This window comes from Calidris pugnax, unplaced genomic scaffold (assembly GCF_001431845.1).
Source record: "Calidris pugnax isolate Ruff unplaced genomic scaffold, ASM143184v1 scaffold22, whole genome shotgun sequence".
Classification (NCBI taxonomy): domain Eukaryota; kingdom Metazoa; phylum Chordata; class Aves; order Charadriiformes; family Scolopacidae; genus Calidris; species Calidris pugnax.
The window spans coordinates 869,592-890,464 of NW_015090763.1; the positions used below are offsets into that span (position 1 = coordinate 869,592).

At 39.0% G+C, this 20,873-nt stretch overlaps 1 protein-coding gene across 1 annotated transcript in view; it reads left to right on the forward strand.

The window, feature by feature from the left end:
• Nucleotides 1-20,873, forward strand: part of CDK5RAP2 (CDK5 regulatory subunit associated protein 2) — an 88,895-nt gene that overhangs the window by 31,087 nt on the left and 36,935 nt on the right. The window contains exons 15-23 of the mRNA XM_014950402.1: nt 593-690; nt 3,746-3,876; nt 5,466-5,581; nt 7,196-7,324; nt 11,899-11,994; nt 13,045-13,092; nt 13,729-13,916; nt 16,169-16,622; nt 19,643-19,919. Coding sequence (XP_014805888.1) covers nt 593-690; nt 3,746-3,876; nt 5,466-5,581; nt 7,196-7,324; nt 11,899-11,994; nt 13,045-13,092; nt 13,729-13,916; nt 16,169-16,622; nt 19,643-19,919 — 1,537 coding nt within the window. The remainder of the gene's footprint in view (nt 1-592; nt 691-3,745; nt 3,877-5,465; nt 5,582-7,195; nt 7,325-11,898; nt 11,995-13,044; nt 13,093-13,728; nt 13,917-16,168; nt 16,623-19,642; nt 19,920-20,873) is intronic.

Sequence of the window (20,873 nt, forward strand, 5' to 3'; positions counted from 1 at the left end):
GCTGAGTGTGCGGAAAGCCGGCTCCACGGGTGTGAGTTGGACGGGTTCATCCTTAATTTGTCGGCTCGTTACAGTCCTTTTTGTTCAGAAAGGGAACAGAATCTGCAGAAACCTCTGCCTCGAAGAAGGCCAGTTTTATCCCGAACACGGAGAGGACTGTTAGGACAATGTTCTAAAGTCTGTGCTTGGAGGTTGGGCTTTTCTGCTTCCCCTTCCCTCCCTTCCCCTCCTCTGGAATAGTGACCAGCCAGCTTGTTCCTGGGTCCTTGAGCTGTAAACTGGGGAAGTGAGGATGCTCAGGCTGGGAGGAAGCTTTTTAGACTGTGATAAAAATCATAAACCACTGTTCAGATACTTCATTTATGGTAGGTAAATAGTGCACCAGTATTTGTCCCCTTTAATAATAGCTGGTTGTAAGTATCATGAGTAGTTTTCAGATTCATATTAGGCTTTGGAGATGGGCAGTCCTGCTCAGCAAATTTGGTTTTCTACTTCTTTCACGTTTACTTCATGACACAGGTATACACAGAGTTGTAGACATGCAAACTTAGAAATTACATTGTAAGCTTAGCGTGTTCTCATTTTAATTTAGGAAAATAAAGAAGCTGAATATGAAAAGCTGATCCTTGCTTTAAGAAAGGAACAAAATATTTATTCGACGCTAGTGAAGACCTTCAAAGAATCAGATAGGTAAGTAGCATTTCTGCTTTGGTGGGTAATTTAAAATCAAAGAGCAAAAGTCAGAAGTTGTGAAAAAAGGTGCAGCTTAACGGGAGTGGTGATGATTTTGTACCAGCCAATTATCATAAGAGAACTCCATGACTTTAAGGTCCCTTCCGACCCAAACCGTTCAGTGATTCTATAAACAAGGTGTAGTAGCCTCCTTAAAAGACAACTATTTTTGTAAGTGGGATTATATTATTAAATTACTTAAATGTTTCTGAAAATATTCCTGTTTAGATTGGGATCTCATACGAGCCAGATTTCCAAAGTACACAGGTAGGTGTTCAGCAGAGGTGTGTGTCCTGTGGTGGAATAGAGAGGAAAAGTCAAATCACAGTGAACTTTTGGGTACTGGACAATTTGTTGGGGTTTACTCCTAAAATACAGATAATGCTTATCTTAAAAGTGACACTCTGACAATTTTGATAAGAATATAAGCCAGTAAGATTTTGGAGAAGGTTAAACAAAACGGAATAATTGAAGCTTGCATGGTGTGCTTTCAGTGTAAGGCATTCAGAAGTTCAGCAGGAGCAAGTGTTTTTAAACCTTTTAAAATCAAAGAATGCAGCGTTTTAAAAATAAATTTGTGGCTTTTTTGTATGCTTGGCAGTTGGGGAGGTGGTGTTAGGATAAAATAAAGAAAATTCTTAGCCTTTCGGTGAAATAAATTTAAGCATTTAATAAAACATTTACTGTTACAATTACAAATATCTTAATTAGTTATTGGCAGCATTTGAGAGCCTGCTCCTGACTTGTCCTGCCTGAAGGCAGTGGCTCATACCTGCCAACTTGGTGGGAATGGGTGTTTGTATTTTGCAGTTGGTTTATAGACCACTGTAGTTTGGAAACCATAAAGTGAGGAGCACTGAAGTAGATGAGATTTGGTATCTAAATTAAGTGCATTTGTAATAATGGCATCTTGTTCTGGGCCACTGCTCAGGAGCTCTTCTCCATACTAGAATCTTTTTCATTAGAAATAGTGATAGAAGTCAGGTTATGGAGATTATTTCTTATCTCTGGGAAAAGAGCAATGGCTTTTGTGATTTTTCTGTTGAACAATCAGCAAATGAAAGAAGCAGCCAGTTGGTTTTAATATTTCATATGGAGGAGGTGACCTGGCATTCAAACACGTTCTGTGGGTAAGGAGATTGTCAACACTCTATGTAATAAGGACAACGAAGTATCTTTCAAATGAGGAAAATTATGACTGTAGTTATAATCATTAGAGTAATAGGAGTTTTCCAATTAACTTCTGTAGGATCAGCATCAGGATCATTAGTTCTGTTTTTTTGCTCTGGAGTTATGGGATGCATCGAGCAGTGCATGTTATGCAGTGACTTGCAGAGGATGCACAATGATTCAGGAGCAGAGCTGGGAGCTGGAGGCAGGTCCTCTCATTTCTTCTCCTCGTAGTGTTGTGGGCTGTAAGATGAGATGTGCTGTAAATCTCACCAGGGAAGACTTGAACCCCTGAAGTTCTGGGGAGCTGATAAACAAGCCCTGCAGATAAATTCACCTTCCTCATTTGTGTAACCGCCATCAGCAGTGACAGGGATTTTAGGCAAACATCTGTTTTCTTGATGACATATCTTCTTTTAGGCATTATTTATTTTAAGGAACCTGGATGGTTATTTTTCAAAATAAGCTACTGGATGTCAGGACCAAGACGTTCCTTGTCTCTTCAAGGAGGGAATCAATGCTTTTTCTTATAAAACATTTAACTCATGAACAGGAGAAAATGTGCTTACTTAGGTACAGCGTTGGTTTGTTTTTATTCTTAACTTTTTGCTGAGCATTTAAGAGCTCTCTCTTCAAAGATGCTCTTGAGTGAGGGAGAATGGGTTAAAGCAATAGTTTCTTGTGCAGGGAACACTGACAACAGCACACTTGTCAGAAGACAGACTGAGGGTCTTCTCATACAGGCTGTCTTTTAATTAATGCGTTCCTACAATATGCTGTTATTCTCATGCAAGTATGATGTGCTGTATGTTGCTGTAAGATGGATTGAAATTTTTTTAAAAGATTCCAGAATTCTCTGGCATTTGGTGCAGTGGATTGGAAATTCGACAGCGTCTTAATTTATCTTAAAACGCTGAGGTTCTGAGTGAAATAAATGTGAAAATAAATAATGCAATGAGTTCAGTAACACCTTGTTATTTATTTTTTATTTAAAGAAATTGATTTCATTTTATTACAATTTCAGTTTTTAGTGTGCTTCAGTCTTTTTGTGGACTGATGGGCACTGTCTTGTCGCTGTCGTTGAAGGGTGTGGGGACAATGTAGCCAGGGACAGCCACAGGTGCTGGCACCAGGAGGCCTGAGGGACAGGGACTGGTGCTCAAGTCAGAGCTTCAGTGACCACCTTGGAAGAAAGCTGCTTAAAGAATTAATTCACGTTTACAAATTCTCATTTGTAAGTTTTGGCATTTACACCCCATTGAGATAATTGAGGCAATTTAGACTTTAAAAGGTCTTTTTACAGACTGTGGGATAAATGAAGAAATAAAACAGTTGGTTCTGTCTGGGTCATATTTTCAATGAAACAGGATTATTTATTTTTTTTTCTTAAGTGGAGCATAAGATTATATAGTATAGTTCTGTAGCAAGGGAACAAAGTTTCCATGGTCACCATATAATAGAATACACAGAGCCATCAGTATTATGTGATAGTGATATTTTTCTGGCATACTTTTCAGAAGTTAGTAATTTTGATTTTCCTTTAAAAAGAATTACACAAAAGTTGGCTGGTAGAATATACCTGTCATGTTTCAGCTGATTTAGAAGCAACACAGCTCAAAAAAGCAAGAAAAGGCCGAATATGTAAACGTTTAGTCTCTTTTTTTCTATGTGGGATTTGTTTGTTCTTATGTATCAAAATCCTTTAAGTGTGTGATGAAAAGCAGTGATGGCTCCTGTGAAATGGGCTCTTTCTGGAAGCCTGGCTGTATAAAAGGTGCTGAGATGCACAACAAAATGTTTTGAATTGAATGTTGAAGATATTTTTTTTTCTCCTTTCTTTTAGCATAAATAGCTTGCAAACAGAACTGAACAACATTTTCCTGTTGCGAAAACAGCTAGAAGAAGATGTTTTAGCTAATCGTAATCTGCAGAAGGTCTTAGAAGATCAGATTAAGGACATGAAAAACCGACAAGGTCTGTATACGTGTGCAGCCCATCCCTTTTCTTGGTATTCTTGCCCCAAAAGAAAACTGGTTTTATTACAGTCAGTTTGCTGTGATGGAGAAGAAACGTTTGAGAGTAGAAGAAGGTGTGAAAAGACTTCTTTTCAGCTTTCTATACTGAGAATTATTTGGGGGATTTGTAACAGAATGTCTTTGAGCAATCAGGGCATATAGAGGAAGACAGCTTTTCTCTTTCCATGCAGCAAATGTTAGTAATTCTATGGCAATTCTGCTGCAGTGATCATTTCAAGCTGCCTACAGTTTTGTACCCATGGAATTTACTGTTTTGTGCAGAACTTGGTGATTCCTGGCTTTGAATAAATCTGTGGCCTTGGGATCACTTTATGTAATTATTTCAAAATATGTTGGTAAAGAGGTTGTCTCAGGAAGTAGCCAGACTCTTCCTAGTGGAATAAATGTTTCCAGAGAAAGAAAAAATAGCCAGAAGTTTTGTTATTTTGTAATTCATAAATAGTAGAGCTTTTAAATATAACGTCTCTTTTAGCTTTTTTTATTGTACTACTTTGGAGGTGGTTTTAGGATATACTTAGATATGAATCTAAATGGACATTTTTAAATGTAGTTGACATGTACAGAGGTATCTATTTTATTCCATAAGGGATTATATAAATAACAATAAAGCCTGTTCACTTACCCCTTTCAACTTAGATTGTCAATTTTAGCATCGCTCCCTTGACAGCTCTGATAAGTGACGAAAGTTAAGCTTCTGCTGTTTTGGAGTTTCCAACCCCAAAAGCAGAGACTGATGAAGGACGAGGTTGGGCCAGAGGGGCTGGTGGGTGCCCTGGGGTTCTGAGGAGCAGTGGGATCACGGGTGAGGCTGCTGGGAACGATGGCTGTGAAAATCAGTGACCATTTGTGAAGCTCTGGGTCCTTGCAGCAGCCACGGGATCGGTGTCAGAGCTGGGAGTGGGGTCTGGGTGTCTCTTAGTCCTAATTTAAGTATTCTTTCTCCCTGTCTAATGAGATGTATTTATAGAATTAACTGTCATCTATATTGTAAATGAACAGGTGTTTATTGGAACATAAAAAAATCATTCCTGCAGTTACAGAGGAATGAATAAGTAGCTATTTTCAATTCAATTAATGCAGTCTTTTGACCCAAAAGGCAAAATAAAATATATAACTTTGTCTAATGCGGCTTTTTGCCTTGAGACGCTGAGTTCATGCTCATAAAAATATAGTTAAAATGGAATAACTATTCATGCCTTACTTATCCTTCCTAGAAATTATTTCTAATTGTAATGCTAAATATGCAAATTATGATTCAGAATTACAATCGCCACTCATGCTGATAACCACAGAAAATACAGCCACTGAAAATACAGCATGTCTGGGTGTCAGAAGCACAAAGAAATACGAGGACAAAATTTGTTCAATTAAACAGAAAGCTTATTTTGGGGAATGAAACATTTTAACTGGCCTCCCACAGACTTACCAGTAGGTTCTGATTCAAAAAGTCCTGTCTTTGCACTTTCTGCGGTGTTTTCCTGCAAATAGAGTTTCTGAAATAATTCCTGTCCTTGGTTATTTTGACAGATGAAACACTATCTTTCTGTGGAGACCAAACATCTTATATGAGTATCTGTTTAGGAGAGCAAGATCATTTAAGCCTACAAATAGACCATCTGTCTCTTGAAGAACTCAAGAAAAAGGTATTGATCTGTTTTATTATTTACTGTTTCTAATGGCTTAATTCGGCTTCATTTATAGTTTATGCATCTCTCACAAAAAGAAGCATTTTCATTATTTAGATACAGTTGGGTAGTTCTGAAAGGACTTGATGGTCTTGTCTCTGTGGTTTGTGATCCACCTTTTATGAACTATTTATTTTCTGTTACACCGCATGAGCTTCAGAGTCAGGTGAGAGCCAGGGGGGTTGCTGCAAAAGTTTTACAATAGTTTGACTCCTGGATTCAAGTTCCAGACTCAATATAATATTCTAGTCATCATGAAATATACCGGCTCCAAAGAAAATTTTTTGTTAAGTATCCTGCAACGTGTGTGCACCTTTCTTAATCATGAGGATGGTGGTGGTGGCTATAATTTTACCTCTGTATAGCACACCCCATCCCAGGATTTGCGTATACTGGCTCCAAAGAAAATTTTTTGTGTTAAGTATCCTGCAACGTGTGTGCAACTTTCTTAATCATGAGGATGGTGATGGTGGTTATAATTTTACTTCTGTATAGCACACCCCATCCCAGGATTTGCAGATTTTTGGTAAATATGGCATGTAATAAACTAACTCTGAGGTAAGTTAATATTGTCTTCGTTCTACATAAGAACTGAAATTCAGAGATTAAACATGCAAAACATCATCATACCATAAATCAGTATTGGAGTTCGGAAACTTGTTCTTTTGACTCCTCATCCTGTGCAGTGACCACTGATCCATGCACCAATTTACAATTCTTAATTATTTTTGAATACGGTCGTTTGGGAGTGAACATAAGCGAAGTTCTCTATTTCTCATGACCAGCTGAATTGTAGGCAGGTGTTCAAAACCTGGAGGTGGGTAACCTGAAGGAAAGAAGTTTGCCTTATGCTGAGCAGGTGTCAATAAAAAAGCCCCAGATTGTGTCCCAGTCCCATTCTGGGGTTGAACCACTTTTGTCTCAGTACTTTCAGGGACACTTATTAGCAAAAGACATTTATAAAGACATGTATAAACCACTTCTTACTCGTAAAAGGGTTTGTGTGCCTGAAAGATGATCTGGTTTATCCAAATATGTTAATCAGTTTAATAAAAAGATTTCACTTTCTTCTGCAAACATTGTCTTCTTGAGACAGTAATGTCTGCTCAAGGGTTTTGAACATGGTTGTCCATTCAGATTTTGTATCTTTGAAACGACTCAGAATGACAGTGGCTTATATAGGGTGTTTGAGATGGAAGAACAGGTTGTTTCCAAATGCTGCTATTTCTCTCTAATGCTGGTTTCCCTTGCGCTGAAATGTTTCTTCTCAAATCAGCCTGTTGGTTTGAGGTGCCCTCAGGTTTCTTCTTGCTACTGAGTTGTAAAACTTGATACCTCAGCTTAATAAAATGGCTGGAAACTACAGTCTTGCAAGTTAAGTTTTCTTCAGCACTGACTCTCAGATATATAATCATGTTTTCATACATAGGGAGATTGCCTCATGCACAGATACAGAAGCCCAGGCTTTTCAGCTCTGCAGTTTAGATTTAGCTGGAGATTTGTATCTCATAATTTGTTTTCTTACTAGTATGGATGTTACCAGTTTCACTTGTTCTTCCTTTGGTTATTTAGGTTGCTGATCTTCTTTTGATGGTTAAGGATCTGCAGTCAATTAATCAAGAACTTAAGAAAAAACAGCTTGGACTTTGTTCGACAGATTCTCAAGGGAAGGAAGCACTAAAAATATTAAACCACAGTGAGGTAGGTTTTCTGTGTTAAAGTAGTGAATCTGACTCTCACATCTCATATACCTTGTGGAATCACTTACATCAGTGCAGAATGAGTGTAAAACCCTCGGGGCTTAGGTTGCTAATTCCTTATAATAACTTTTCAAATTAATGATGTAAACACCTTTAAGATGTTATCACAACAGAGATGTGTGTGTTCAGTGATGTGTCAAGTTGATTTTAAGGAAACAGCTTATACATGAAAATATTAATTGGGTCTGTGATATATTTGTTTTGCCAATTGAAAGGGGAGGAAATAGTTAGTTTTACAAATAAAGCAGTATCTTATATAGCATTTTCGCTATTACTGAATATCTGCTGTTCAAGAGTCATTCTCATGCTGTGTCTAATTCTGTAAGAGCTCAGTTCACGTCTCCTCTGCATCTACAAAACAACTAGGGTTCACTGTGGCCAAACCAGAAAGAACAGCACTTTGGGTCTTTTAAACATGTCGTTGTTTCTTCATGTAGAATACAGAAGTAGGTGAGGAGGTGGCCAGCATTGTGGTAGGTTGCTGAGAGCTGCAAGGCAGTAATGGATGTTGCATTCTTTTACCCAAAGCCAAGACTGCTTTTTGCTGTGGGGAAGAAGAGATCTTGGCAAAATATCTTCCACTGAGAAGCATTTTGGGTGCTGGGTCCCCATGTGTGAATGCTGAAGGATGTTCAGGAGGCTCTGGTAGATTCTAGTGAAGCTTCTAGCTTGTTATAAAGTAGTACTTGAAATGGGGCTGGTAGTACTTTCTTTATATTCTGTTGTGCTTTTTGCTTTCAGCTACATTGTTCTTGTTCACCACATGTTGAATAGGAAGGTAAAAATACAAAAGGAGTAATGATGGTGCTAGTCTTTGTGTCTTGAATTTCTGAATTAAACTCGACAAAAAGTTAGGAATAGTTTGGGTCAGTTATGTGTAGGGACTGGCTAATTTTAGAGCTGAGACTGTGGTATTTATGATTTTTCTGCAATACAGTTTCTGCAGGACTTTGTGTGTGCTGCAGATGCACTGAGGACAATCATCAAAAGTCATTAAATATTCTTGCTTTTTCAATTTCAAGGCGTACTCATATAACCTTTAATTGAAATACTTTTTAAATTATAGATCGACCTTTAGGGGTGCCGTAGCTTTTATTAAAATAATGAATTCACGTGTTACTGTAATAGGTTTGCACAAAAAGCTTGTGGGCAATGTGTTTCAGAGTCCGTGCACCTTCTGTAAATTAACATTTCTAGTAATTAGGCTCGTCATCCTGCAGAGGGTGCTGCACCCCCACTCATGCTGTAGTTAATGCCAAAGGAATTTGTATCCCGTGCTAAGATTATCATGACAAGATGCTGTGGGCTCCTGCATTTCTCTAGGCATGAAAAGAACATATAGGGCTTAAGGTATATTTAAAAAGCTGTCTGTGGGAAATTAGATGTAGAACGACAAGGTGTGAAGCTTGTAAAATATAAATAAACCTCAAAATTCTGGTACAGGAAAAAGGAAAGTAAAATACTGTGTTTTAACCTGTGCCAGAATGATAATAGTATGATGGAGCTCAAAAGGGAAAAAATCTGTAATTAGAAGTTTTTTAGTTTAAAAGGTATCATTTTATCAGTCTTGACAATAAATGGCAACCTGGATTTTGGGTTAGGGATTGTGACAACCATGTGTTTTGCATATTAATAAGCATTGTCAAAAAAACCTAAGTTCTATTTTTTTCCTGTGTATTTTGGGCTAGAATTTGTTGGCAGGTAGCGCCGAGATGACACTAACATATGTGCTATAGGAGGAATTTGGACAGACACAGGAAGATGTATCCTGCTCGGGTTCTTCAAATGAACCCATCTCTCTTTTCTTTCACAAACCCAGAGCACAAATGAGCTGAGTCTGGATGTTGGTGCCTCTGCAGGGCATCTCCCAAAGGCCTGACAACCCCCAGTACTCTTATTTCTCGGCTTCGTGTCGGGAAGGGAGGGAGAAGGAGGAGAGAAAAAGGTTGTTTTTGTACTGTCCTCTGAACATCTGCTTTCTCTGAGAGAAGCAGCCTCGGTGATTTCAGCCTTCAGGGCTCCAGGGATCTTTGCAAACCAAGCATATCAGTGGTTCATTTAGGAAAAACATTCTCAAGGTTTTCAGTCTCCAAGGAAATACTTTAAACAGGCGACTTATTCTTGGTAGACTTCTTTTCTGGCCTTAAGACAGTTATTTTCTTTGAATATTTTGTTGAACGTTAGGTCAGATTCCTTGGAGCACAGAAAGTTTCTTTTCAGCCTCTCAGACACAGAGAGGACCAGGCTCAAACTGCTGTCAGTTCTTGTAACAGTGAGCCATGACCTCTTGGTCTCATGTAAGAGTTTCAGTCTAAGAAACATTAATCACTTATTAAACCAAATACTGGCCTGGGAAAAGCATCTGCTAAAAAATGTTGAGTCATAAAAGGTAGTTGCACCGGGTGAGTAAGTTATATGTGCAAATAAGTTTATTTTTAATACACAGGGTTAATCTTGAATCTACACATGGAAGATTAAACCTTAAGAGTGGTTTTTTTTTTATAATAGTTAACATCATTGGACTTTTGGCATCCCATAATTACAATGAAAAGATCTCGTTATAATGTATGCCCTTGCTATAGACCACAATCCTATCTGTGTCTTCCTCCAGTCCTAGAAAACCAAGTCTGAGCGAGAATACCAATTAATTCAAACATGGCTTGGAAGTTAATTTTCAATATAGATTTCTAATAGTAGAAGGCAAATATATTAATATGCTGCACCATCCGGTTTCTGCCTCTTAAAATTCATACTTAAAACCATTAGAGTTGCTTATACTGCTAGGGATTGGAAGATAAAAAGGCTTTTCTCATTTATTTCACAGATATATATATTTGGGCATACATTCTGTGCATACTCAATTAAAAAATCAAAACCCACACGCGCATTCAATTCCCAGTGTTCTTAGAAAGTAAAAATAACGTTTCCTGCAGAATCCTGTTTGTCTGGAACTGGACTGATGACCTGTGAGATGGAGCTTTCCAGCCTGTGATACTGGGGAAGCAGCTTTCTCTTTTCATGTCACCAGTTTCAGCCCCGCGCTGTGCGTCCGTCGCAGCTATAAATATCCCATCCACAACCCTCAGACACCAGCTCCTTTCCTTCAGTCTGTCATTATAATCTCAATTTTCTGTAAATATGCTCAAGATTCTGCTTTTCTTGTCTTAAGGTAATTTTTCTTCAGCCCAAGTCACACCAAAATATGACTTAGCACAGAACAGTGAACAGGTATATTATTGCCACAGGTGCTTTAAGACTAAAATTTTGATCTAATGCAAGTTTTATTCCACTGTGCTTTATCCTCCCCGTGGTTTGGATATATTAGGCATGGCATAGTTGATATTTACCATCACTCTTGCGTGTTTCTACTATTTAATGAGATTCTAGCAGCAAAGATCTTAAATATTTATCTTTTTCTATTAGATTCGGAAATGTTGCTATAAAACAAGATGATATAAGTGTGCAATCTGGTGGAACATGGTAACTGCAGGTCACTCGGGATGGATCCCAAAGTGGGATGAAAGGCTGTCCTTTTACTCAGGTTGTTTTCTGGCAGGCTGTGCCACAGCGTGGCTGCTGAATCTAATAATTCTTTGTAAATATGAGTTTTTCTTGTGATCAGTATTAAACTGACATGGGCAAAGCCAAATTCTGTCTTCTGTTGCCAGAGGAAACTGAGCAGTGGAGGTGAGTTGTAAGAGAGGTGAAAATATTCTCCGTGGTCTGGGTGTGAATGCACCTCCCTCAATAGTGACCTTCACTGCTGCTGAGGGAGGAGCAGCACCTGGATCTCCTCCCAACCTTGCAGGTCTTCTCCTGAGATTTAACATCCCAGCAAACCAAAGGGATCCTGGTCCTGTTGTCAGTTCTGCTGATGGCAGGAACTTGGGGTCTGCTTGCTAAAAAAGCTCAGTCTTCCTCCTCCTCTTTGCTCAGCGAATATTAGTGATGGGAGATGGATTGGGTTCTGTAGCAAATAGGGAGAAAAAGATGATTTGGCACCATATACCACAATTCGGCAAATTTAGGCAAGATAAAGCAGATTGTAACCTTCAGTGTTACAGTAAATCTTTTCAGTGTACAGCGAGCTACTTGTGCTTTGTTTTAAAAGCATCTATCTCTTGGGTGCTGGAGAAGAGCCTAAATTGTGTAGCAAATGAAAATAAATTCTGGAAATTGGGAGATAAAATAGGCACGATGGGAACATGGGGGTCCTTTGCCAGAAGAGGTTAAGTGATTTTTATACTTCTTGTAAATGCTGAGGAGAAAGGGTTAAATAAAAATGAAGGAATGTATAAAATAAAGTGTCGCAGTATTTAATGAGAGTTATTCCTGGGTTTTGTTTTAATTTTCTTTGATCTTGTTGAAGAAATCTAATTCAGTGTTTGTTACTTTGTATTACAGGCTTTTTTTGTTTTTCTTTTAAGACATGTCACTGACTTATTTATGCACGTTTCATATCACAGTATTTTTTTTTTGGTGCTACATTTTCACATCATTCCATACTTTGTGTAGTGTCTTGAAATAACAGCGGAGCCTGTGCTGCAGATGGGTGATGGTGACAATGACAGGAAGATGCAGAACAGTCAGTTTTCTGAGAGGGTCAGCCAGGTAGGACTCTGCTCTGGGTACATAATGTTACAGTACTGTTTTCTCTGCGTGCCTTTCAAAATCCTTATTTTCTTAGAACACAAAGTCTTTTGCAAACAAAGCATACTTTTCTCGGGATTTGATTTTGCTTGTTATAATTGTTATCCTAGAGAGTTTCTGAAAGCTTTTTGCTATATTTTGCTGCTGATAGGGTTTTGCAGCTTTCATTCTGGTCCTTGTTTTCTTGTTTGAGTGCTCATAATCTTCCTTAATTGGGATGACAAAAAGTCCCTTGAAATTGTGTTTCTTTACATACACATACACTGATCTTCAGCCTCCATTGCAGTCAGGCTTATGGTACAAATTGTCATAGAATCATAGAATGGTTTGGGTTGGAAGGGACCTTAAAGATCATCCAGTTCCAACCCCCTGCCCTGGGCAGGGACACCTCCCACCAGACCAGGTTGCTCCAGGCCCCATCCAGCCTGGCCTTGAACCCCTCCAGGGATGGGGCAGCCACAGCTTCTCTGGGCAACCTGTTCAAGGGTCTCAACACCCTCACAGCAAAGAATTTCTTCCTGAGATCTCATCTCAATCTATGCTCTTCCAGTGTGAAGCCATTATCCCTTCTCCTATCCCTACGTGCCCACATGAAAAGTCCCTCTCCAGCTTTTTTGTAGGCTCCCTTCAGATACTGGAAGGCCACAGTAAGGCTTCCCTGGAGGCTTCTCTTCTCCAGGCTGAACAACCCCAACCCTCTCAGCCTGTCTTTGTAGCAGAGGTGGTTCACCCCCTGAGCATCTTTGTGGCCTCCTCTGGATACACTCCAACCTGTCCATGTCCTTCCTGTGTTGAGGGACTCCAAAGTGGGACACAATACTCCAGGTGGGGGTCTCACCAGAGCGGAGCACAGGGGCAGAATCATAGAGTGCAATTAAAATTGAAACTTCCTGGTTGAAAAATGATAACATGCTATATAGTATGGTGCAAAATGGAGCATTTTGATTATTAACGTTGAAGAATAATGATGTTCTTCTATATTTGTAATGTCTGTCTTTCTCTGTTTACTAGGTATGCCTTCAAGTGTCTTTGGATTTTCCTTCTGAGGTGGATAAACAAGTAAGTGATGTGTTGTAGAGGTTCTCTTGACTCTCAAACATCTTAATCTCTTGGACCTGGTATCTACTGGTGGAATTTGTATCCAAATGAGCCCAGTATGAATTCTAACATAATTGATACAGGAGACTTTCACTGATTTTAAATGGCAGTTGAATTACTGGAGAGAACCCATGTAGATTTTTCCTAGGACACATCTGTGGTGTTTCATACAAAAAGTTGGCAGTTTTTAAATACTTCAAGTTGCATCCTGTCCTGGCCACCAGGGAGGGCATCTGCCAATCCCAGGCCAGAATTTGGTACTGTAAATACCACCAAGTCAAAGGTGAAGTTAATAAAAAGTTACCTGCAATCTGCAGGCAACATTCCAGAAGTTTCATACCTCTTCATAGACAAAGACCTTCAGGGAAATCTACTTACTACTTACTAAACAACTGATCACTATGAATTAATCATATGAAATAGATGTTAATTAGTTTTTCTATTAATAAATAGTAAGTGAAATGTCTGTGGATGCTTCTTAATGTAGATAAAGAGCAGCAGGAATTACAAAACCTGATTACAAAAAGATTACAGCCCTGAATTTATTAGAACATTACATAGCTGTGTCATAAGGAAATGTTGGTATTTTTTTAACAGATAACTCCATCAGGCTGCTCAGAGAGTTTCTGCAAAGATAGACTTTACAGGAGTCCAAATAACCCTCAGTTTGAACACGATACAACTGGCAAACACTTTGGCAGAATAGGAATGGGTGAACATGAAACAGAAGAGAACTTGCTCACGTCTCTTTTAAGAGAAAATGGAACATCTGTACTGGAATCTACGTAAGTATGAGGGATATGCACTGCTTTTGACAGTATTTCTATTTGAGAAGAGAATAAAGTAATTTTGCTAAAGTGAATTTAGATAATGGCACTGTCTAATTTACCTGAGAGATTGGCAAGGCGCCTTCAGAGCCATTTTAGTCTATCATGCAATTAAGTAATTAGGAAACATACTATCAGTAGAAATCCTTATGAAAAACCCATTACAAGAAAAAAACCTCTCCAAAGTTACCGATATACATACAGAGCTTTACTGTAGGGGCTGATTGTTTTCAGGATGGGGTCTAGCAGTGTTAAAGTGCTCAGATGATAATAAGGAGTATTTAAAAAAAGAAATAGACTATGTGGGAGCAGAGGGCAGTGAGAGGTGCTGTGGTGGAGGGGGCGACGTGGCTGCTGTAAAACTGGTCTGTGTGAGGAGCTGAGGGTGGAGGAGCTGAAGTTGTAACGACTGTTTTACAGGATTAATTTTGAGTTATGCTTTGTGGCCTTTGCCATTTCATCTGAACTGCTTGGGCAGAGGTTTCATCTCTGTCAGCAGTTTCGGGAGTCTGGGCCCAACCAATTACTTGACTAATTGGTTATTCCAGTGTAACCACATGTAGGGTCCTGCTGAGAGGAGCTACGTTGTAAGTACTTAGGTCACTTTTCATGCAGGAGAAAATACTTGTGTAACTCAATCTGTGTAAGCCCTGTCTAACAAATGTTTTTCGAGTGTGTATGTGTTACACTGTGGTTTGATCAATTCCCAGCTGAAATGCACATTTAGTGTGTGTGTGTGTGTGTTACACTGTGTTTTGATCAATTCCCAGCTGAAATGCACATTTCCATAAGAAGGGAACAACAACAATCAAAAAAGGGTGTATAGAAAAACCACACCCTGGCGGGTTTTGTTTCCCCAAATTTCATGCTTACATCGCTTAATCTCCTGGCTGAAAACTGAATTAGAGCTTTGCTGGAGATAATTCTCATTTTCCTGTCCTAGTTCTCTCCACACTGTAATGACTGTGCACAGTGTTACTGGACTTTTTTCAGTGCCTGTCAGTGTTGTTCCTTCAGCCATGGTGGCTTCTGGAGAATGATGGGAATGACCTTCCACATGTGTAGTGCTCAGCAGTGCTGGCAGCAGAGCATCTTGTGGAATTACAAAGCCAAATCCCATTTTCTGTGTTCAGCACACACTGCACTTGCCTTTACTCAAGCAATTCTATATTTTTACATTACTATTTAAAACTCTCCAGCAGGCATAAATGCTCTTAGTTGTGGAAGCACTAATTAGTGGTAAATGAGGAGATACTACTGTCTTAGAAGATGAATAAATAACATTGTTTTATTTGTTAACTTTACTTAAAACTCTGCTAATGAGTGATTCCAGCACCATCATCTTTACCACTCTAGTGTGTAATCTTTTCTGTGTTCAAGTATAAATGACCAGATTGACTGCGGCTGAGCCTGTACTTTGCATAACTTAATTCTCACTAATGACATTAGGTGCCAGAGAAAGACATAAAAAGCCTAGTTAGCTTCTACCATTTCAAATGCTGGCTAGACAAATGCAGTTGTTTTAAATGCTGCTTTATATGTTTAGTGGCACAAACAGCTCTCTATTGGCCACATGAAATCATCTGTAGATTTGAGGGCTTGCTCGTGCTTTAAATTTTATTTGGCTTCAGTTTCTCTTAAAACATTGCTTTCCAAACTATTGTCCATGGTCACTAGTTACCTGAGGGATGGTTTGGTGGTCGTAGTGAGCTGGTTTTGCAGGCTTTGGGCTGCTTTCTCAGTTTCCATCTTCGGTGTTACATTAGAAATACATGAGGGGATAAATTTTCAGGAAAAACTCAACATCTTAGTCTCCTGTGGTTTGGGTAGAATTTTTTTTTTAAGGTAGTTCAATCAGAGAGTAAACTCTCCTGAAAACCCATTCCTATTTCTTACATTGCTACGTTCTGTAAGGAATTGATTTCGTTACTAGAGATTTAGTAGTTGTTCATGAATGGGGAAAGGGGCTGTAGAGCACATATGGCCGTACATAGGAGAAAAGCATTGATGAGATAATTTATGATATAACTGAAGTTGTGAAAAGGTTTCAAAAACTCAAGTTCGTTAGTAATTCGTTAGTGAGTAAAATGGAATCCCCTGGGAATTTCAAATGTGTTGAGACACAGCAAAGGAGTTTCTTAGAAGGTCTGCTTGTTTGCTTAAATAAAAATCAAAATTCATGCCTTTTCCTTCCTCCTTCCTGAGTATAGCAGACAAGAACAAATGAAAACTGTAAATGAACTGTTAGATCATCTGAACACAACTGAGGAAGAAGATACAGAGAAAAAGGATGAAACAGATCTTAGGCAAATGATTATTCAACTAAGAGCTGAACTCAAACATTTCAAGCAGGTCAATAAATTCTTAAAGCAGCAAGTGGAATTGAAATCAACTTTTGATGGAAAAGAGAAGCTTTATCCAGATGCAGTGCCACAGATTAATAAGGATATCGAGTTGTTGAAAGTAGAATTGAAAGATGCAGCTACACAAACAATGACTTTAGAGAGTAATGTCATGAGATTCAAACACGAAGAGAAAAAAGAAGCCTCAGAAGACAAAAAAAAATATTCAAGATTAAATGCAGAAAGAGAACATCAGCAAGAAAGTGTGTGTAAGAAGGGTGAACAGCATGAAAGACTTTTTTTTACAAGGAGAACAAATGAAGTAAGTTTATTTAAGATTCTCTTTTTGGTACTTGGGGAATAGATGTATAAAAGAGAAAAACATGTTTCATTTCTAATATTAAATCTTGCTTTTGTGTAATTTTTAAAATTAGAAAAAGAGATGTAAGCCAAATATATTTTAGATAATTGTTCTAAATGTTCAGAGCTTTTCATCATGTACTTCAGTGTGCTTTAGAACATTAATTAATTGAATTTCAATCCTCACTGGGAGCAGATACTAGTAAATATTACAGCTTTGCAAAAAGAGGTGGTTTATACGGAATGGCCTGATTCTGTACTACCTTATAGCTGTGCAGAGATGTTCATAACTTGCAGAACCAGAGCTTTCTGCCCTGATAAGTCTGAATGGCAGATGCCTTCTGGAGAATGGAAGACTTGCCTGATGTCAGAGAGCATGCTGGAGAGGAGGTAGTGGTAGATTTCAACAAACTCGAACCTTCATTTTAGGCTTTTATGAACATCTCTTCGTTGTGTCTTGCTCTTAGAGAAGTATTGACCAGTTTTGCTCTGTAAAACTCTTTGTGCTTGTTTGGAACCTAAGTGCCCAGAAGCTGGTTTGTGAGTACAGACGTTAATTTGCTTCTCCCAGCTAAGTCGTCACGCCTGTTGTGTGCAGCAGCCTGTGATCCCAAACAAAGGGGTGGGGAAACAGTGTCTGCTTTTAAAGAGTTCCTGTGTATTGTTTCAGTAGCAGTTAGAGAAGTGAAATTGAAAACTCTTTAAAGATCTTGGCTCTTGCAGAGCAGACAGAGGAGGGTGTTGCTTTTGATTTTGTGCGCTGCTGCTCGAGAACGTTGTGGCACCTTCTGCAAAGGGTGGTTTCCATGACTTAGTGATCAGAGATTTCTGGGAGCCAGCAATTGGGAGCAACTCATTTCTATTCTGGCTGGTTCTTGTTGGATTCATTTTTCTGAAGGAAGGGGCTTGTAAACCAAGAGAATTTGATAAGACTTTGTTCTGTACAGGCATAAATATTTCAGTATAGTTTGGGATTTTAAGGAAAAGATTTTGGCATGCACTGTTGGTCCCTGGCAAACCCCCTGAAAATTCATGCCAGTCTTAGCAATAGATTATGATACCCCTGAAAAATCAAAACCTCAGTAACTCACAGAAACTATGTGATGAAACCCAATGATTTACATGTAACCAAAATCTGTCAGAGTATCCTTAGCTACATTCTTACTCTTTTAAGCTTTCCTTATTGACAGTATATCTACCTATTAAAAAAATTATGTTTGGGGAGGAAAGAGGATAATAGTGGAAATGTTCTTGGGCTGTTGTTAATGTTCTTAGTCTATTGGGCATTTGGGCAGTGTTGGCAGGTTTACTGCTCTGATGGCTCCTCCTGCATCCTTGGGATGCTGTGGCTGGGCTCAGGACAGGAAGGAGTGGATGGTTGTGCTATGTTGGTGCCGTCCCGAGCTCCAGGAGCACATGGATAGATGAGGGCAGGGGGAAGGCAGAAGAGTGAAGATGAGGAGTAGAGGGGGAAAAAGGGCTGAGATCCTGGCTGGGCTGTTAATGAAGATCTACTTATGATGGTTTGCTTAAGAGCACTAGTGATGTCTTTGAGTTGCTGGTCTCATCTCTCAGGAATGGAGGACGAGTGAAGGTCTGTCTGTCCTCCATAGGGAGTATCTGGAGTTCTCTCTGCAATTCTCTATTTCACATTCCTGTTTTTCCCTGAGTTTCACTCTGCTGTTTTGATTCATCATTTTCCAGATTTCTCTCTGGTTAAATCAGTTACAACCTCAATGCAATCCTTGAGTTAGATGCTTTAGAAGCTTTCTTGTTTGGACTAATGCAATGTATCTTTGGCTTCTGAATGGCTTTTATAAATCATTTCATGTAGCTGGCTGAGCTGGCCTGTGGGCAATCTGGGTGACGTATGTGTCTGTGCAACAGCCCTGAGACCAGCTGCAAGTCGTTCGACATCATTAGTTCAGTTTAGTAAAACTACCAGGAAGTTCATCCCACCTGGATTTATTTTTCGGCCTCCGAATGACACTGTGTTCATATATGTACAAAAGGAGCTGAGTATGTCATTAGGAAAATGGAACTTGCTTTTTATTCTTTTAAATTGTGTAAGGGCTGTAATTGCTAAGAAATGAACGTGGAAAGGTATTTCAGAATACATTGGGTGGTAAAAGGAATTACGGGACTTGTGACACTAGTGGAGCAAATGAACAGCAAAAAAAATAAACTAAATCTGTCTGAACATGCCATTATTGGCTTCTATTATTATTACACACAATTCCATAACTCATCAACATATAGCATGTTTTCATTTTTTTGGGTATCACAATGTTATGCTCTGTGGTTTAAACAAGGACACACTGATTTTATGCAGAGTATTCAAAAGGTGAGAGGCTAAAATGTAGTGACTTAAGAAATGTAACTTCTCCCTCCAACCCCAATGACGGAATATCCGTTACAGCAGGGAACAGGAATTCTGCAGAAGCAATTTATTGCGTGTCTGGGTGAAGAAGATGTTTGTGCTCATAAAAAATTTCTGTGTGGCAGAAAAAATTTCCTCTTTGACTGATGCAAATTGCTCAAAGGTATGAAACTGTGCTGGTATGAAGTAGTGTGGAGACAAAAGGAAGAAAGGAAAATACATTCCAGAAGAAAACACCTACTGATGCAAAGCCTTTGCTGGTCAATGGTGAATCTGCTCCATGAACTGGAGGCCATTCAAAAGCCTTTACTGGTCAAGTTTGAATCTGCTCCATGAACTGGAGGCCATTCACCGTGTGGCTGTGGCTGCGTAGGCAGCACTGCCAGAAAACTGAGCCAGTGGGATAGTTTTTTTTTCTCTCTGAATGTTTGTTTTCCATGTTGCAGGGATATTGAGATTGTATTTTCAAAGCTATTTAATGTGACAGCTGGCTGATGCTACTGGAAAATCTTTATTTTACCTGGAATTTTATTTTATTCCTCCTTTACTTGACTGTTACATACGAGCTACAAATCTCCTGTTTTATTCCATACCTTTTCCAGACTGATTCTGCTCACCTGCCCAAGAAGTCCCGACTGCCTGTTCTCTTAAAATCATCCAGACCTTTAAGAAATGTGCCTTTGAACTCCTGTATGAACAAGTCAGATTCACAACTCCAGGGTGATACCAGGACACCTCACGGAGGTCTGAAAGCATGTGAAGAACAAAACAAACAACTTAAGCCCCAAACAAATGGAGAGTTATCACTGAATGGGTCTGTAACTGAAGACCTTGAAGAGCAGCCTACACAGCAGTGCACGGAAAGCACAGCAGTGAGAGGTAAATAAAGAGCAGAAAGAGTGACTTGTGATGCAGCTTGAAATAGTGGCTTCTTTTCTCGTAGTAGAAAGTAAAACCAGATTGTTTTTACAGATGTACAAAGCTGCTTAATCTTTCGATTTTCTTGGGTAGGCAAATATATATGGATCTTGACACACATCCTTTTTTTTTTCCTTTTATCTTTGCTGCTGACATGTAAAACAGCTTTGTGTGTAATAGAAAGTGCTTTGTATACCTGGCATAAAGTATATAATAAATGATAGTTTCACAGGGTGCCCACACATGCACACATATATGTCAGTGTTTAGGTAAATGAAAGATTTCCTTTATATGATGCCACGTCTAACGAAACCTGTCTGTAATGGAGACAGGAAAGTTTAAAAATACTGTGCTTGTTTATGCTGCATAAAGCAGTTTTTCCAATATTCCACTGATCAGTCAAGTCATCCGTGTCTGTTCCCAGCGTGGCTGGGTTAATTTAAACTCAGTTGTTGACAAAGTATCTGGATCAGCAAAGTATGACAAATTGTAAGGCAGAGAACAATGGATATTGTATAAAGATTTGGAGTGGTAAAAAAAATAAAAATGCGCTTAGCAGTTAGATTAAAACTAAGTAGAGATGTGAAGGATGGGTGGGGGAGAGAGGAGGCGTAAATATATGAAATAAGATTCAATCAAGAAGCAAGTGAGCCACTGTCAAACACAGAGGTTGCAGAGGCTTTGGTGGTGGTGCTGATGTTACTGTGGTAAGGGAGAGATATGGCACAACTTTATTGTAAATGCTCAAGCTGATAGAACAATTAGAGCAATTAGCTTTGGTAGGTGCAAAACCCATGGAGAATTCTGAGATGGGAAGTGCTGCACTCCTGTGGTTTCCTTTCCAGGTGGATTTCTTTTCCCTGGATCACAGTTGTACCACAGTTAGTCATTCTGAGACCTGATGCAGTGGGAGAT